Below are 19,581 nucleotides of genomic sequence, written 5' to 3'. Positions count from 1 at the left end.
CATAATTGTTTCATGTACACAATGTCACACGCACGCGACTAACGAAGTGCTCCATGATCGGCGAAGAAGTCGCAGTTTTCTGGCAGAAGGAAGCAGGTGGGTCGAGTCGACGCTAATTAGAATGCCAGAGACAGGTAGAGGAAACCAAGTAGCATGGATAGTCATCTGCAGCATCCCACGTCCTGCACTAAGAAAAATGGGACGTTGTTAACGAAGTATTTGTAATAAGCAAATTATCACGCAAATTATCCTAATTGTACAAATACAAAATTAATCTGTGCCGCATATAAACCACATTTGTAAATAAATATTTTGATATTTTAAATACAATCAAAAAAAAAGTCGTGCCGACTTATTTTCAGTGCTGAAAATTTTGTGCCAGCCAGGCAAACTTGATGAGAGGCTCCTTCTTGACTTTCAGCCTCCGTGCCAAACTTCCTTTCTACCATTTTATTTGAACAACTTTGGCGCAGCAAAGTTCTTAAGCGTGCAAGTAAAAATGCAACGTCAACGCCTCGAACGTAGACCCAAAGTTAAATGTATCTGAGTAGCAGGCAGGTTGGTAATGGGGAGTGCATCACGCTAATTTCAGCAAACGCGTGGCAGGCTAAAATTAAAATAGCAACGCCAGAGATGCTTACTTTCTGAATCAGCAGCAAATAAAAGGTGGCGTGCGCTGCAAGCTATGCGACCAAATTTGTGCAGGCTTCTGCAAAAAGTTATACGTTCTAAGTGGATACCATTTTTAAAACTTTTTGTATCTCAAATACAGAAATCTCACACAGAAAATATTGAAAAAATTTTATATAGTTTAAAGGACTAAAATTCGCACTCAAATAACTAACAATATATTTATAAAATGTTTGATTTTATTTTTAAGGCTGCAAGAAACGATTCTAATGTTCATCGCCAACCCTCCGTATGAGTACATAAAATAAAAGCCCCAAAATTCAGAGACTTTTTTATTATTCAAAGGCCAAAAATAGGGGAAACCTTTATATATTCAGAAGTGAGAGGCTGAAAGGCTAAGCAATTTTTTTTTAATACATGCAGCAGCAGACGTGGTGGCTTGGTCACTTTGCAGTTGCATGCCGCACGCGTTCAGTTCCCCCACCACTTTTGGCCACAACTGTTGCCCAAGGCAGCCCAAGGAAAATCGCTCCAAATGAAAAATCACAGCGCCGTGCAGCGGTGTCTCATTCCGTGCGCCCCACTTCCGCTTTCCCCGCATTCTCTTCCGCTTCCTGCCTTTTGAGTTCCGCTCACCCACTGGCCAGCGAGGTCCTAACATTTTTATTGTGTTCTGCTCGGTGTGGCAAAGTCATATTCATTCACATTCATTCATTCACTTCTGACTTGCAACACATTTTTATATCTCCTCCTTTGGTGTTGCTCTTTTTCTGGGCAAAGAGTGTGAATGGTTTTGAATTTTTATCCTAGTTTCTCATATACACTTTTTAAAAATTTATTGTAAGCCCAACTTCTTGGAACCGAACATTGCATTCAAATATTCAGCCAATTAAGGATAACAATTAAAATATACTTACGTTCATTGATTTCATCTAAGGACTCCTCTGCAGTCATTTATAAATGTATATTCATACATATTGTAGTCCATTTTTAAAAAGAGAGTTGTTTGTAGTCGGCCTAACTGAACAACATTCGGTTTTTGTTTATTTTTTTTCGTTTTCATTTCCTATTTTCACATTTTTACTTCTGTCTGTGCTTTGGCTTTTTGATGTGTCCCATTTTGTGTTTGGTGTGGTGTGTGCAGTTAAAAGATTTATAAATATGAATTTTATACATTGTGGCATGAAAAATGCAAATTTTAGAAATGGCCAAAGGAAATAGAAATGGTCGTGCGCAAGAGCACAGATTTTGCCATTTCCCTCAAAAGACTGAAGTCCCAACATTCCCGTTTACCCCTTGCCAATGTCTATTTTGTCTCTCATTTTTCTGTGTCCTTTTACAAAGGAGTTTAATAGTTTTTTCCACCATTTTTTTTTTTTGTGTCACACAGATGCGTTTAATGACCAAACGACTGAAACATCCAGTATTGCAGCGAATGCAACAAATGGCCACAGGAACCACGAAAATAATACTCTTCTAATAGAATAAAGGATGGCATATCAGTACAGTATTTTGATTAGCTATGGTAGTATACTTCAAAATTTGGAAGCTATAGTGTATTTAATCCTTTCAATGAAATTTTTATATGTTCCTTGTTTTCAAAACAAACTGCATTTTTAAAAGGTACATAAAGGTCGTTTCAATGTTAAATTAAGCGCTTTCGTTTCATTACTAGATAATTAATTGCAATTTGTGCAGGATTTTTTTGCAACCCCACTGGCTGAATAAACTTGTTTGTTTTTTTTTTTTTTGTTTGGCAATGTCATAAATCAGTACACTTTTATGCAAAATTTTCCGGAAATTTATGGCTAAAATTGGCAGTTCGCTGGCTAGCTGAAGGACATTAATATTTATTAACATGCGGTGCATGATTAATGCACAGTAATAAAATTAGTTAAAGCCTCGAGAACTGCCGGCATGCAGCGGAAAAAAATAGGATGTGCCCTTTACAAATAAAGGTTTCAAGTTGGATTGTAAAGTGTAATTAATATTAAATGTCATCAATTATTCTAAAACAGCACATTCGTGCACATGGGGTGCGATAATTGAGAGAGAAATCGCTATTCCCATTTAAATCAATTAAATTATGAATGCGACTAAAATTATTTAATGATGCACAGGGCCATCCCGGTTTGGCTTCTCCCAGCCACTTGATGACAGCAATAAAATAAATTTTGTATTGCGCAATTGCAGTTAATTATTAATTCAATAAATTTTTGCCCACTCACTTAAAAGTATTTCAAATAATTGTCATCAATAAGTGCTCGTGAGTGTGTCTGTTGGTGAAGCAAATTACATAAATTATGCAGTTTATCAACAGCCGAGGCAAAGAAATTGTCATTTAAAGAGTGTGTTAATTGTCAAGTGGCTTGTGGAAGTACACATTTTAATTGAAATAGCCAACTGAATGACTTATGAAATTAAAATGTAAGCTATCAGATAAGTAGCAAGAGGTAAATAATTTAATATGGCAAAAACCACACGTCAATTTAAATCCAAAATCAGAAAACAGGTGAACAATCGTCGCCCTCATGTTCTCCAAAATGACATGTATTTGAATAGTATAGTCCACTGTAATTTGAATTAGCTAGCAGAGTGAATCATTAAAGTTTATGGACTGTACGCATTCAGCTTCACATGACTTTGCCGCAGTGCCTTACTAAATGAATTGTTTTTTTGCTGCTGGCTCTTAAAATCCTTCTTCAAAAGTTTCTCTTGGCTCAATTATGTCCTCTAGTAGGCAATTGTGAAGACGCCACAGCTGCATTTGATTTTATTACACCGATTTACATAAAACAGTCAAGCTAAACGGCGCATACAGTCGTAAACGTAAATTTTGTTGACAATCAAATTAGTTGGCTAAATCCGTTAACGCTGGGTGACATTTCAAAGAGTATTTTGCCATCCCTGATAAGGCAGTAATTAGCAAAATTTACATATATAGAAATTGGTTCTAGCTGAACTAGATTCTAAGCAACTGTGACCTTTACAACTTTTATCGCAAACAATGCGCAGCAGTTAGTATCAGATCTAAAAATAAGAAATCCGTATTATCATCAGGCAATCAATCATATATATAGAAATATGTGATAATTAGAAGCTTATATTAGTTCGCGGTACTGTCGTTCAATCGGACGAAGCTCTCAGTTTATTATAACCGCCATATTTATAAACTTATCAAGAAAAAAAGGGAAATGAGCTCGCTATCAAGCCACAACCAATTGGGATTTTGTCTAACCGTTTTTATTCTTTACAGAACAAATGTTGTCATTGAAAAATATCTATTGAAACTGAGAACAGAAATAGATTCAGGTTTTCCAGACTTCCACTTAGGATCGCCTTCTATGTAGAGAATCTCTATTGAATTCAGGGAAGTGCATGGCATTTTTGGGAACTCAAAAGAGTGCTCCCAAGTTTACAGGTCACCAGCGGCAGTCAATTTTCTTGTTTACAATAGAGCACACATACGCAGCCCCACAACCAACACCCCATTCACACACGCACACAATGACAAATAGCAAACAATTACAGGGGGCGGGGCGAGGCCGTCTACGCCCCCATATCTTTGTGCGGCTTCGGTGTTGTTGTTGGTTTTTGGCCGCAATAAATACAATTTGCATGACAAAATAGCAAACACCGGCAGCTTTTGCATGTGCCTGTGTGTCCCTGTGCGGGTAAGTGTGAGTGGGCGGCAGATGAGTTGGGGGCGTGGCGCGGAAGCGTCTGCAGGTTCGCTCAGCCAAACAAAACTACACACAAAAACAATCAACGAGCAGTCCAGTGCAACAACACTACCAACAAAGGACCTCATTGCATGGTCCTAAATAACGAATATAAAGTACCCTTTGCTCAAATAAGAACTTAAAAAAAAAAACAGTTTTTTTTTTCGATCTTTAAGTCGTTAGCTTTAAGCTTATTTATTAAGTTTATTATTTATTATTGTTTGGTAATTGGAGAATAAATAATACAAATATAAAAACTAACTAAAATATAACAAATCATGTATTTAGTTCATTTTTTAATGCAATCAAGTGAAGTGACTGGCTAATAAAATGTTAAATATAAGTAAACACTCCTATTTCGTTTTCAAAGAACATTTTCCATATACCGACTTTATTAATTAAGTTCTTTACTACTGAATTGCATATGCATGATAAAATTAAAAACACTCTTCGCAAGAGTAATTCAGAAGCAAACGAGGCGGAGGCTGAGGTCCGTAGTTAGGCTTCTGCCGCTTCTGTGAATCAACTTATGAATATTCAATTTTACATAAAAGATTTTTTGTTGTTGCTGTCGTAGCTGTTGTTATTTTGAGTTTTTGTTGTGCCACTGTGCTGGTGCTGTTCTTTCGCAGCCGTTCCTGGTTGCAGACCTTTTTTCAGATAACTCGCCGCTCTTCATGGCTGCAAAAACTCTTCATGCATGCCATGAAATGTGAAAAATATAGGTCGGGCTGACAGTTTGGGGTGTTGGTAACTGGGCAGGATGAGCCAAAGTGAGGTATAAAGAGCGTAGTCTCGTAAAATAGAACTAGCCGGAAGATAATGGCGAAGCACTGAGAAAAAATGAGCTTGGCTGTGCAATGGAATTTGTTATTGAACATACCAATTCGCTGAGAGAGACCAGCGGTAAGTGAAAGTGGGAGGAAGACAAGGACACTTTTTTAAAGGAGGCTTGATGCTTTAGAGTTTAAAATATTAATTAATATAAAATTTGGCTTATACAAAGAAATCTTCCAAATAAGACAAGAGAAAACTGCAAAATTGATGAAGCACATAACGAAGCTTTTATTGCCGATTTTATGCTCATCAATACCCAAAACGGCACCCTCAGTCCAACTCCAGATCCTTTTCGAGAAAAGTGCCCTGCGCCTGATGTTTCGACGCCTTCATGACGGACAGCGACTTGAGAAGGTCTTCCATTTGAATTTCCAAGTGCTCCCACTCCTGCAAGGCCTGATCCTTTACCTCGAAGTCCCATTCAATCTTGTCTTTTCCAATTTCCTCGCCGGTGTTCAGCTTTTCGCGCATAAACTGGCGCATACGGTACATGGATGCGTGGCGACACAATTCCCGCAAATCGGATCCTGAAAATCCAATCGTCAGTCGGGCCAGCTCCTTCAGATTAACCGAAGGACTCAGTTGCTCTGTCTGGAGGATCAACTGAAGGATTTCGCGTCGCTGGCAGTCTCGCGGCACTCCAATGTGAAATTGTGCGGGCATACGGCGCAGGATGGCTTTATCGAGGTCTTGCGGCCGGTTTGTGGCCCCCAAAACGAGGACACAAATGTTGGTATTGCTCATTAACCCATCCCACTGCAACATAAACTGAGTCTTAATCATGGCGGTTGCCTCGTGATCATTGCTACCGCGCATCCTGAGAAAAGATTCAATTTCGTCTATGAAGATGATGCAGGGCTGAAGTTTTTTGGCCAGCGTGAAAACGGCTGTGGCCAGCTTCTGGCTTTCGCCGTACCACTTGTCCGTTAGCACACCCACGTCCAGATTGATGAATCGCATCCCAGCATCCTTGGCAATGGCCTTGGCGATCAGGGTCTTGCCACAACCAGGCGGTCCATGCAGCAGGACTCCCTTGGGCGCTCGCCACAGTTTCGATCGGCTAAAGAGCTTACGATGACGCACTGGGAGAACCACCGTCTCCCTAAGCTCCTGAATAGTCCCATCCAGTCCGGCAATATCCGACCAACTGATATCAATGTCCTCAGGCGTCACCAGATGCGAAGCAATCATCATCTCGTGCTCATTAAAGTCACGGGCTCGAAACTTCTTTGCCGCGCCAATCGCCGAGGAGTTCAGCTTGCGCAGCTGCTCTTCCGCAACATATTTCGCCTTACCCCGGATCTTATTATTGGGATCCAGCGCATTGATCATCCATTTGGCAGTGTAGTACGTTAACGCGCTAAACACACACACCCGAATGACGATGGCCAGGATCTGGCACTGAGTACCCTCCTGCGAGTCCATTTTTCACACACCAATTTGTATCGACAATCTAGTATCGAATAATAAATAAATGTCACTTAAAAATTACACATCGGTATATTACTAACTGCCTACTGCTATGCGATGCACAACACTGATTTACTAGAAATATAATATAGGATTGTCAAGTGTTGTAGAAAAATATTCTTAAAAAAGTTTTCTTAGTTCCCAGAGACAAAAAAAAAATAAAAACAAAAGTTGCTTTTTAAAGATTTGTTAAGATTAACGTGGAAATATGAATAGTAGTTCTGCTAAATTACATTAAACCAAAGTTACTTACTGCATACAATAAGGAGTAATAAGCCATTTTTACCCACTGTGCATTGTCCAGATTCGTTTTAATTTCTGTTTAAGTTTTCCGGGCTCTGTTCTGGCCTCTGTTCCTCCTGCAGGATTTTGACGCTAACCTGCAAGAAATGCCGGCAAATAAAACTGAAAAAGCCTGAATGGAAGGCGGAGGAGAATGTTTTCTAGTTTAGTATCTCTCAACAAAGTATTTGTCTCAGTAACAAAAGATAAACTTGTCGAGCCAGCTGCTGTTCCTTGTTCCTTGTATCTAGCTGCGAGAATCCATCGCTGTTCGGTATCCTGCTGAATTGGAAGCAGCAGCCAAGGACGAAAGGCCAGGCCATAAGACGGTCAGAAGTATTAACTAAACACTGCAGCAATTTATCTGCGAACCCCTTTACCACCCAATTTTCCCAGCCCACCGAACGCAGGTCAGTTCTGTGCTTTGTCTTGAAGTTATTTCCGCTGCCCTTTCCCTCTTCACGGAAATCGCTGTGCACTGTGTTGTTTTGGGCTTCCTTCCGCATTACAAAAGAATTACTCAACACAATGTCTGGACGAAGTTTCCACTACTACGAACAGAGCCCTATTATCCACCGTTTTTGCCCAATAGTTTTCATATTCCTGGCTCAGGTGTCTCTGTCTGCCATCCAAAAATTGGTATTTCGCAAAAGTCTTGTTAGCATTTTAATCCAACATTTTCACGTCTGTTTGTACCGATCAAAAATTAAATCCAATCTAAGCCAGAAAATGTTGTAAGTTAACGGAAACCAAAGAGGATCCCACGAGCGCTTACTCCATGTAAAACTTAACCTTTCCATAATCCATTTGACTTTAGTTAGATTGATAAATAAAATGAATTGAATTGAATGAATTAAGGCACGTTTAAAAATTTCTCTAAACAAATCCAATTAAATTACTATTTGAAAGAGTACCTTACGGAGTAAGATCTATCTTAAATAGAAAATTGGCTTATTTGTGTGGAGCCCTAACTGAACTGATCTGCTCTTGACCTTTGCCCACTTAACAGAGTTTTCCAGACTTGGGCGCAGCTTTCGATGAAAATCGCCTTTATCCCGAAATGGAAAATGGCGAAGGGAGCCCTTACTGAGCATTATATCATACCGCCTCCGTTGGGCGCCATTATGGATGCAATTTCAGTGCGCACTTTGTGCAACATCTTTAAGCTCGTTAGCGTGCCGGGAACCTTTATGTTGAACAAACAGCCCAAGTTCTTCCACTGTCTATTCGCCTTTCACTGAGCTACTTTTGAAGAGTTCATAAAAATCACTTCAGCTATGCAATATTTCATGATTTCACCAACTCCTGCTCGCTCACTACCTTTCGCTGGATACCACCCACTATATTCGTAGTCCTTTCCCCTTATTTTGTCCTCTTTGTCAGATTCCAAGTCCGCTCGTTCGTTCTGCTGAGCACACGAAAAATTTAATTATATATTTTGTTGTTATTACTGTGCCTATATTGTTGCAAAAGCTGGAGCTTTCACTTGGAAAGTTGTGGAGCATTCGTCAAAATGTGACAAGACGACATAAAAAAACATCCTTTAAGTTAGATGTTTTTAATGCAAGCTTAAAGTAGCTGGCAGTATCCAACGGAAAATATATTTATAAAATTAGACTTTCAGGTTGGGCTTTATTTACTGTATAAGAGAACAGGGTCTTTATGTCAATAGGGTCCCCGAAATTCAAATAAATACTATGTTTTGATGTCTTTTTTTTTAGCCCTTATCTTGATTTCCGCTTTTTCACAGATTCCGTCATAACTTCCCTGTTCCTTTTCTTCAGCATTCTGGCCATTATCAAATCGTAAAGCGCACTAACATGGGGAGACAAATAAACATCCAGCCTAACATGATTTTCGATTTCGCGCAACAGGGTCATACAGGCATCGAATTCCCCCGCGTAGAATTTGGCCAATATGGTCCACATTTTTGGCGAAAGCTGAAAGAATGGCTTAAATGCTTCCGAGTTGATAGCGTTCAGCTGTAAGGTTTCCCGATCGAAAGTGGCTAGAGCGCAAAGGCCAGCATATAAAGTAACATCTTCGGGTGCCACGATTTTATCGTAGTCGTAACGCCCATACGGAGTACTCAGGAAATATTGGGCAGCAGACTTGTATATCTTTAGGCCCAAATGAGCCAAACCGGCGACGCAGCTTAGACGTGCTGGAACCTCCTGGGCCAGATTTTCAAAGCCATAGGCATACTGCTTGGCCTCGTCAATGTAGGTGAGGACATGCCACCAATTTTCCATATAAATTGATACCCTAATCAGATTCCGGAACATATTGATGACATTCTCGCTGCTGGTACAGTAGGGCCTGGCTCGAGCATAAAACTTGACCGCCATCTGCAAGTTTCCACTCTTCTCGTGGTGATCCCCGATCTCCTCTAGAATGCGTCGCACATAGGAGCTGCCCGAATTCGATTTCTTGAAGTTCAGTTCGGCGTCTAGTTCCTGAAGCATCAGAGTGGCCTCCATAATGTTGTCCTCCACCCAGTAGGAATCATAGGGAACCACAACTCTCCCCCTGCCACTCGACGTACTTGGCTCGCTTCCACCAGTGGTATGAAGTTCTTCGTTCCCCTTGGACTGGTTGGGGTACTTCCTGTCCACCTCAACGCACAGTGTTTTGTAGAGTTCGTCGTACAACTTGACATTGTAGGTGGTCTTCACATGATTGAGGGCCAACTCGAGGGCAAGAACACTTAGCTCCGGACAGACCTGGGCAATGAACTTCAATCGGATAAGCCGGGGAATGTCCGTATAGCGATCAGCATAGCTGGGCAGATGCAACATGGTCTCCTCCCCATTATCCATGGCATTGGCTGTTATCAAAATTTAGGATGATCGGGAAATCAAGGGGAAGGAAATTCGGAAACTTTTTCCGAAATTTGTTACTTATTTAGTCTAAATGCTTATGAATGGGAAAGAAGAGCGTTCTAGTTTTTAAAATGAAATTACTAGTATACTCTTAAAAAATTCTTTTATTAACTTACATAGATACATACTTTATAGTTTATCAAAGCGTGAAAATTTAGTTTTTACCTTGAATCCTGTGAAGAATTATTTTCCATTTTTGATTTCTCCGCACATTTGGCGTCCAAGTATTTTTTAGAGCACAGCATTTGACAGCTTAAGAAGCCGGCTAAGAGCCAAATCAATTCAACGCTTTGCACGATTTTCCTCCATTTCGGTTTTGGCCATTTTCCATTTGCGTGCGGAAGCGAAAGACCAACGACCAGGCCAATAAATTCAGCCAAAAGCGACGCATCAATAAACCGTTAACTAGCGGTAACAATTTCTTATATAAGTACGATTCCTTTCCCTTCGTCTTCCCTACTGATTTATGGCTCTCTGATGTCTGCGATTTCTCAAGTCCTGGTAATTTGATTTTTGCATTTTATCCCTACCTACCTCTCCTCCAACCGACCCTCGTTTGATCCCTTTCAATGCCTTTTGCCAATTTGATTTGTATCTGTATAATGGAATTTGGTTATTTCCCTGGGAATTGTAACCATTTCGGACAATCTGCAGATACAAACTCGCGTACGGGCTGTTGCATATTGCATTTTTGCGAGCATGTCAGGGCACCCGGCACCAAATGCCAACACCAAATTCATATCAGCTCACACTCGAAGGTCGAGTTAACATATTCACCAGGACTTACTAGGATGTAAATTCCAATTTAGGCGTTCATTTAGGAGTAATGAATGTTTGCGCAAAGCCCAATACCAATAAATGTAATTCATTTCTAATATTTGTATAGTTCTTTAATACGAGCATGACACAACACATAGTTGGGATAGAATTGTCATATGCTCTCAAAATGCGAAAGCATCTTTTGTTGCGATAGGCCTCGCGACATTAATTTAGTTCGGTCAAAACTTGGTAAAAATCCTTTGGTGAAATCGAAGTTGATTAGCCAAATCGGCGGCGGTAGTGGCGCCACATATCGCAGATGGCCGGCTTGAGCAGGCAGTTGCACTCGATGGGTCGAGGATCCGGGAAGGGATCGCGTCGACACTCGGAGAAACTTGGATACTTGGTCTTGGGTCTCTGGCCACAACGTCTAAAGGGACGACGGCACTTGGGCGGATCGCGGGCGGCCACACAGCAGTTGGGCATTCTGAAGCGCGGACATTTCGATGATTCCTTAACGCAGGGTTTGATGAGGTTAAGCTCCAGTTTGCCCAATACACACAAATCCTCGGGGCAGCGGGGCTTTTTCGACTTGCGCTTGCGCCGCGGCATCGGTGGCGGTACGGGGACGCAGTGGGCCTTCCGCTTCCGCCGCTTGACCACACATTCGAACCAGGTGCGCGGATACTTTCGTTTGCCCATGTCCGAGGGCTTATAGTGGGTGAGATCGATGGCCAACATCTCGGTGGCGCAGGGGTCTTCTAAACAACTTTTGCGCGAATCGATAAAGGCGTGCATCTGAAACTCTGGATCCGAACGGCACTTGTATTCGGTCCGCCGCGTCGTTTGCCAACAGGCATCGTATACCTTTGATCTGTCTTTCTTCTCCAACGGCTTTAGGTCCTTGCGCGGCAGCAAGGGCGCCGGATAGCCACTCTCCCAGCCATCCTGGGAGTACAAATTGCCCTCGGAGTTAAAGTGGCGAAACGAAGACGGAGGCAGAAAGCCTAAAACCTGCTTTTGCAGCAAGTGAGACATGCCAATCAGCGGTTTGCTTTTGGCAAGCATTTTAATTTTGTTTGATTAAAATTATTTTGCAGCGAGTCTTCAAATCAAAACGAGATAATTTTGGGTAAAACTGGTAAGACGCCACGAGCTTACTTCGATTTCAATTTCGCAATTTAACTACTGACCGCACCGCATTTTTTTGTTTTAGATGTGCTCCCTTTGGAGCGTTTGAGAAGACTGCGCGTGGGGTGTTGTGCTGGGGGCAAATCATTGACATAAGAACTGAAAGAAATCTCATGGATGTTTAGAATTTTCCAATTTTCCACTAATATTAGGATATTTTCAAATAGCATTATAAGGAATATTTTATAAGAAAAAACACAGCAAATGAATATAAATAAAACTAAGAAATATCTTATGTGACCGAAAATTATTTTTCTCTTGAAAAAATATACAGAATTGCGAAACCGTGTTCAAGAGCCAAAGTTTCCGAAATTTCGAGTACTGCTTTATTTCAACTGGAAATAAGGGGAAGCAGAAAAACCTTCCGACATGCCACGCCCCGCTAATGTTCACTGACAGTTCCACACTCGCCCACTTGACCGCTAATCGAGCACCGCGGCTTCGAGCCTAGATTGCAATTAAAATCGATTTTCAACTTTGATCGGCGCTCTTTGATTGCCAAAGCTGCCCCTCCCACAAGCCCCAGAGCCGCCCACTAGCCTGCGTTTGACGTCTATTGTGTCGATTTGTGTCTGTCAACGTCTGGGACTCCAACATCCATCCGACAACCGCCCTTTGCCGTCAGCCCTTTGAACAAATTTTAATGAAATTAGAAATTTGAGCGCGCGCCGACGAAAAACTGAAAACGATGTCAACGTTTTCTGGGGTACTGCACTCTTGTCCTCTCGATTACTTGCCAATCGTGAGCCACTTTTGACTTTGATTGCCGAGCCTGGGAGAAAAGCGAGTCCCCATCTCTCAGCTATCAATCTGGTCGACTTTGATGCGTGGACCCAAAATCTGTAGGCGCGATTTCTACTTTCAATCAAAGGTCACTTTACAACAGACAGGTCACAATGGCCACGCCTTTACGAAAAAGCCAACTTCGCTTTACCAAAATAAATTGAAAGCCTCTATTCTTAAAACACTTCTTCTTAAAGCACTACTTCTAAATTTCACAGATTTTATTACTTTTTAAAACGACAATTTTAACACATAATCAGGCTATAAAACACTCAAAAAGTGCAAGAAATTTATATGGCAGGTCTGCCGTTGTAAGAAAATTTAATTATATTTCAATTTATTTCCATTCCTTTTTCCCACCGCAGGAAATTAGCACAAACAAAAGATGACTAAGAAACGCAGCCGGGAGTGAAAGAAGGCTTCCACTTTTTGCACTTCAATTTACTGTCTTTGACGCGGTAGAAGAAGCTAGACAGTGTCTGCCACGCCCCCAGAATCAGCTTCGGGGGCGTTAGCCACAACACAGTTGGTAAGTTGGAAGGAATGAGCAGTTCTGGCTGTGCTAATTAAGTTTCGACTGATAACAAAGCTTTGTGACTACCGATAAGTAAAACAACAGTTCGTAAAGTATTTTTTTCTTTTAAAACCGTATAATTAATTTAACACAAAGAATATTTGTGTTATTAATATTCTATTTTCTTCTTATATTAAATTATTTCATAGAATTAAATTTTATGTATTGATAACTGTCATAAATCACAACATATGTATTTTGTATGCATTTTGAAAATACATGTAAATATCTATGTTGGTCTAAGCCGTACTTCATAGCTTTTAAAATTTTCCTGTGAAATGTGTCATTTTTTTTTTGTTTTAAGGCTTCCCAAACTGAATCGTCCAATCAAAGCAATTATCCAAAAACAAAAGATGAATTCAGACAGAAGTTGAACTGACAACTCAAAAAATGGCAGGCAACAAGCCAATCATGTCTAAATACTTGTTTATTTTCATCAAAATTTATTGTTCACTGCACCTGCGGCATGCCCCAAAATTGAGCACATAGACTGGTGCACAGAAAAGGGGCAGTTGTGTTTTCCAGACTTGTATAGATTTTCATTTGTACTCAAAAACATGGAAACTGAATGCCCTCATGAGTGTGCAAATTTTGTATATAATTTGTACAACAAACAAATGACTGCCAGAGTGAGACAGAGACGCAGTGAGTGAGACGGGGAGAGTGCGATTTAGGCTTTGTGCTGTGTTGACCATTCAGCTTGGGTAAATAAAACATGTAAGCTGTTTGTCAAATATTTACCATTGAGGCTTAAACGCCATTGCACGCGCGATATCGGACACTTAAAGCCAACCTTTCCACATTGGCCTGCGATGGAAAAAACTGAAATATTCGTTGTGCATGCAAATCCAAATTACAAATTTAATTAATTATCTTTTATTTTAGAATTTTTAAATGAAAAGAACCAAGGCTTTAAGATGGGCTAAAAATTGGTTTGTGGCATAATTGCTTGCAAGCAGAGAAAACAATAGTCTAGTTTGTACAACAATATATGCAATAATCAATAATAAATATCATATTCAATTTAATTGATTAATTATGGAAGGAGCATGATAGGGCCCTGAATTTATGAGGAGTTTGGCTGCTGTTTTTGCTCTGTACACCTGACATACTGAACAGGCAGCCCGAGTGGCTAAGTGGGAGTCGAGGACGATGAGCGGCAAAGTTCAAATTCAATTACCTTTCAAATATTTGCATTTTGCGACACAAACTTTCATCATAATGCTGCACAATGGCTGCCACTCGAACGCCACTTGAAAGCGGCCAATGGGCGGTGGGTAGAGGTGGGCTTGTGGTGGAGGCACGATAAAGAACAGACCGGCAGGAAGCAGCACTCAAAACAGTTGCCGCTAATGTCGTCCCTCTTCTTTTGGCCCAAACGACAGGGACCCAACGTCGTCGAGTTCGGAAACGACAATGACGTTAACTTTCGCCGCCTACTGTATCCCGTTGCTCCTCGTTGTCGCCCACTTTCGAAACAATTACAAAACAAAGGCCAGGGACTCTGAAACCCCTGCAGCGCAGCACGGTCGACGTTGAATGTCGGGCGCATAAAAAATACGTAAATAAGCCAATTTCAAAACAGAAATTGCAACGGCAACTATGCCGTCCTTTTTCCAAAAGCTGAATGCAGCCCGGAATATTCTCAATGTCCCCACGGCTAGATGAGAGGAAATCCAAGAACCTGCTTAGGCTCACATTTAAAAATTAATTTTCGAATAATGTAGTGAAATGCAGAGAACTCAGGATCTTACCCATCTGAAAATCAAAGAACTAATTGCTTCGTAAGTTTATTATTTTGTTTAAACAGTCTCCTCATCAAACTCTTAAATATACTTAAAACTTCAAAACGAGTTTTAAGGACAAGCTTAAAATATTTTTGAACCGCAATACATCGAACTCTCGACCAGAATTGCCAATTGATGCAAGCTGAAATTTGTCATTTCCGAAGCAGACATCGAATGCATTATGCATCAAGGTACATAGTCACTCACTGACTCCACACACTAACCCTATTTACATGATGAATTCTTTGCCACGCACCAATTGAGGAACCCAGGTGACTGGCGATAGGTCCGCACAGAGCATAGGTAATGCCTTCCGTCGTCCTGCCAGTGGGAGCCCGCGTGTATAGGGCAAAATGAAACTCCCATCTGCATACATATAATATGAGTTCTGCATGTACTTACATTCATCGTACGAATGCCCTCTGGCACGATATAAAATGCATAGAATTTTCCCTTTAGTCGATGCGTTTTGAGTAAAATTTTTATATTATGCATGGCGCTGTCTCAACAAATAAGCTAGAATAAAAAAAAATGAAAATGGCAAAGCAACAAGAAAAATCATTTGTAAAGGAAATCATTTAATTTGAAATTCACAAAGTATATTTATAAACATGAGTTACTTAAACATGTGTCTAGTTTTAATTTGGGAATCTGAAGTGTCTACACTTATGACAACATATGTGTTGCTTTTGTCTATTATAAAATACACACACCATGTTCTTAATTATTTTTTTTAAATTTTTTGGTTCCCTTGAGAACAGATTAAAAGATATGTCTTTGAATATATCCGAAATTTATGAGTCATGCCAGGGACAAAGCAGAGGCTTAAGGAACAAAAAGAACAAGCTAATGGGGAAATATGGTATATAGGGTGCTGGCTCCCCTGGCGTAATGTGGGTACTATTCCGTCCGATCTGAGGCGGCTAAATGTGCAGCTGCTGTCGCTGCAGGAGTCAGCGAAGGACAATGGGAGCTGTCATCTACAATGAAGATGAGCAGCAGACTGGCTTGAATGAGCTTGGTATGGAAAGTAGTATATGGAAAGTAGGTGGGTATGGGAATTGTCTGGCCGCCTGCATGACCAGCCGGGCAAACAATAAGGGCTAACATTTATACAAGCCACCCACATGGGCACATGCATGTATCTGTATGTAGGCACATGCGAGAGGGGTCATACATACAGTCCAATCCATTCGGCCAAGTTTGTTTCTGTCCTCGTCATCGTTGCAGTTCCCTTATCCCCAGCATTGTCTCTATGCCGGTTTAATCTGTGTCAAAAGGCGTGAGTTATTACAAGCCGGCCACGCCCACTTAGCTGCAGCCTGAATTGTGGGTAGAAAATGGGGCTGAAATCCAGGGCCAAGTCAAAGGTTTATCTCTTGTCAACGGCTTTTGTGCTCACGGCCTAATCAACTCATCTTGATCGGATTCCCCTTCAAAGCTTAAGTTACCAGACACGCAATCCGTCTCGTTTAGGTCAATTATGCACGGATAATTAAATAAGAGGCATATGCTAAAACATTTACTTATAGCCCATGCTAGCTAAAAAGACCTTGGCTATAATGGAACCAATTAAAATTCAAATACAACTGACCATACGGCACATCTGACCAAACCACATAGAAAAAGCCTATTCAAAGGGAAATTAAAATATGGTTATATGAGCATAAAAGTAACATTAACTATAATTAAACTAAAAGGTTCTGGCAAGCATTTGCAGTCTGATGTTGGAAGTTCCCCCTCTTTTACTTTAATGCTAATGAACTTATTCCGCATTTTGAACTCGAATGCGGAACGTTTTCGCTTCACTCGCCCACACCTGCCCATTGCAAATTGGCTTATGGCAATCAAGGGTCATTAAACAATCGAATCTGCTCCTATGGTAGGTAAAGCAGAGTGCAGGCTATTTTGAATATGAAAGGATTGCCGACGCTGGTTGGTGGTCTTTAATGACATCCTTTGATTTTAAATGTTTTACAAAGAATATAACTTTCCTGAATTACTTAAAACTAAATAAATAATTGCACAAAATAAATATAAGCTATAAAAATATACAAAATATAGAGATTGGTACCTGAGTTAAGTGAACTGAAACTAGTAAAGCGTGCAGACGGCATATAATTTCTTCTGTTCGCAGAACTCCAGAGCCAAATGCATACAGTTGCTGTTGTCTGTGCTCTTCAATCGAACCCTTATTAGTTCAACAATATATAAAGCTATTTTAGTTGATATCTGTGTGAAGTGGGCGTCGGAACCGCCCCTAGTTCTGTACTAAAAGTGCAGAGATATGGGGGAGCTGAGGAAGCGAGAGGATAGAAAAATATGGCAACTAACTATAGAACAAAATAACCATGAAGCTGTATGTTTTGCAGTTCACTGCATTCTGCTTATTGTACTAGCCATGGCTGCCCCTCTAACAACTTAACCCACTATTTTCTGTAAAGTACTTTGCCGGATGACCAAATAAATGGTATGGTATCAGCTGAACCCAGTTAGAAGTGCTTGTATTTGATCTTCTTACCTCCTGCCTCACTTGACCGCTTTTCAATTTATTCATTTTTTATTGGAATGTTTTCAGCTTTTTGTCTAAGACAGGCTAAACTCTAGATAAGTTGTTAAATTCCTCGGAGATGGGATTGTTTTGTTACCGGTGCATAACAATTTATGTATTTATGTAGGAGTAGCAGTAGCAGGAAGTTTTGGTTTCTGGAGGGTTTTCAGAAGGTTTCGAAACCAGTCTTCATCAATACTTAAACGATTGTAAAGCAGTGGAAAGCTATTTTAAAATATATAAACGCCTTACCTCAGGGAAACATTATTAAGCCAGGATTGTTTGCTTAACATGACGTACCTATTAGGCAACGCAATGTCGTTTGCTCTTCTATGTAGGTATTAATTTTTTTTCAAACTTTGTAACTTAAGTTGTGTAGTGGCATTTACATATTTCCTGAGCTGCATGCACTGTGCGATAGGATTAATGACACTTAACATCTGGGACGGAGCTCAGAACCAATAAAGGGAAAAGCCATTTTCAATAGATATCTACACTGCTAAAAAAATTAATGTTTTTCCGGACAAATTTCATATCTTGATCAACCGAAGTTGTAAGAATAAAAATTATATATTGGACCTTTTTTTTAATTGTCAGGAGATAAAATATTTAAAAATAATGTAAGGATTGGTAAGTAAACGTACAATATAAATTTAATTTATAATTATATACGTTTCCTTTATATGTTGAATTTGTCAGCACTGACGAATTTTCAAAAAATAATATAAAAGATGGCCAACGATAGGGGTGAGGAGTTTGAGCTGAAAAGTGTTTCCAAGTTAAATGAAGCGCATCAAACGTCAGTCGATAAATTTAAAAGCCAAAGCTATTGACTTGCAGAAATAAAAGCAAATAATGCTCCTGACCAGGCAGAGTCAGCCAGGATGGCAAAATGGAGGGATCGAAGGATGTCGCATGGCATGGTGGAATGGCTGCAGGATGACTGGATGGCGGAGGCCAATCGCCAACCCAGACCCAATCAAATACAGGAGAGTGGAAAAAGCGATTCCATGTGCAGGCTGCTGACATTTTGCTGACAGCAGCAGCAGTGGCAGTGGCAGCGGCATCGGCATCGGCCACCGGAAGTCCAAGTGTTGACAGCGCTCTCTACGGACCGCCAAAGGAACTGCACACGAAACTTCAGGAGAGAGACCGAGGGTTGCCAGGGCTGAGTGAAGGACAAAAGGAGGACATGGTGATTGGCTACTTAACTCCTTGGCAAACTCCTGACTCCGAACAGTGGGCGTGGCAGCAACGTATGTGATCCAGCCTCTTAACTTCCTTTGCCCAACCCCAAAATTCACCCACACCTCCTACAGCGGGCAGTGGACAAAGTTTGTCTTTTGCATGCTGTCGAAACTTTTATAGAAATTCAATTTCTCCTATATCGGTTCTATTTTATTTTGTTCTCGTCGAACTGCATGTGTCGCCGGGGTCTATTGAAACAATAAATTTTTGAACTTGAGAAGGGTATATGTCTAACCCAGCCGAGAGCTTTGACCCCAGCCCAATAAAACGTATAAAATGAATAAAAGTGTTCGAGCAGAAGGTAAAAATAAAACAAAGTTTGCCCATTGCTAAAGGTATTGTGCAAAGAGTTTTCGAAATGTTTCAGTGAAGGAACAAATAGTACAATGTCACCAAGTTTATAATTGGAAAATAGTAAATCAAACTATAGTAGTTTTAAGACGAAGGCTTACCTTGTAAATACAACCAATAACTTTGGTATATACGTTAAAGTCTAGAAGTTATAGCTTGTTTCGATAAAAGCTGCTTCTTCTTTTGTTTTTTATTACATTCTTATTCCTGTTGCTTTATATGCTCTTGCTTTCTGTTATTTTTTTAAGCTAATAACATCCACCTCAACATATTTCCCATTTCAGAAAACGCTGACACAATTAGTCAAATACGGTTTCACTCACTCTAATTTGTGCTTTCCGCAAACAAATTGCATATAAATTGCACTCATTTATTTGCGGGTTGGGAATGATGTTGCAAAAAATGTGGAATCTACATAAAAATAGTTCGTGGGAACATAAATTTCAAATTTTGCAATTTTCTTCTACTCTGCAGGAGATATCATTTGGCTGCCACGCCCCCAACTATACCACTA

The 19,581-nt window shown here is 40.4% G+C and overlaps 3 protein-coding genes and 1 long non-coding RNA gene across 4 annotated transcripts; all 4 read right to left on the bottom strand.

Moving 5' to 3' along the window:
- Positions 1-5,395: 5,395 nt before the first annotated feature.
- CG4701 (uncharacterized protein) lies at positions 5,396-6,713 on the bottom strand. Its single transcript, NM_135877.3, has one exon. It carries the CDS (start codon positions 6,612-6,614, stop codon positions 5,460-5,462), a length of 1,155 nt encoding a protein of 384 aa, NP_609721.1. The 5' UTR covers positions 6,615-6,713; the 3' UTR covers positions 5,396-5,459.
- A 1,842-nt stretch (positions 6,714-8,555) lies between these two features.
- CSN1a (COP9 signalosome subunit 1a) lies at positions 8,556-9,856 on the bottom strand. Its single transcript, NM_135876.2, has one exon. The coding sequence runs from the start codon at positions 9,758-9,760 to the stop codon at positions 8,666-8,668; it is 1,095 nt and encodes a 364-aa protein (NP_609720.1). The 5' UTR covers positions 9,761-9,856; the 3' UTR covers positions 8,556-8,665.
- A 73-nt stretch (positions 9,857-9,929) lies between these two features.
- On the bottom strand, positions 9,930-10,649 carry lncRNA:CR44858 (long non-coding RNA:CR44858). Its single transcript, NR_124268.1, has one exon. It is a non-coding gene; the product is annotated as a long non-coding RNA:CR44858 (long non-coding RNA).
- Positions 10,650-10,696: 47 nt separating this feature from the next.
- On the bottom strand, positions 10,697-11,854 carry CG4691 (uncharacterized protein). Its single transcript, NM_135875.3, has one exon. The coding sequence runs from the start codon at positions 11,648-11,650 to the stop codon at positions 10,862-10,864; it is 789 nt and encodes a 262-aa protein (NP_609719.1). The 5' UTR covers positions 11,651-11,854; the 3' UTR covers positions 10,697-10,861.
- Positions 11,855-19,581: the final 7,727 nt, after the last annotated feature.

The sequence above is a fragment of the Drosophila melanogaster genome, chromosome 2L (genome assembly GCF_000001215.4).
Source record: "Drosophila melanogaster chromosome 2L".
Lineage (NCBI taxonomy): Eukaryota > Metazoa > Arthropoda > Insecta > Diptera > Drosophilidae > Drosophila > Drosophila melanogaster.
Note: the sequence above shows the minus strand (reverse complement) of the source record. Positions and strands in the feature narration are given on the sequence as shown.

What these genes read in the sequence shown, in the direction of transcription:
- CG4701 (NM_135877.3), bottom strand. Translation starts at nt 6,614, where the DNA reads ATGGACTCGCAGGAGGGTACTCAGTGCCAGATCCTGGCCATCGTCATT.
- CSN1a (NM_135876.2), bottom strand. Translation starts at nt 9,760, where the DNA reads ATGGATAATGGGGAGGAGACCATGTTGCATCTGCCCAGCTATGCTGAT.
- CG4691 (NM_135875.3), bottom strand. Translation starts at nt 11,650, where the DNA reads ATGCTTGCCAAAAGCAAACCGCTGATTGGCATGTCTCACTTGCTGCAA.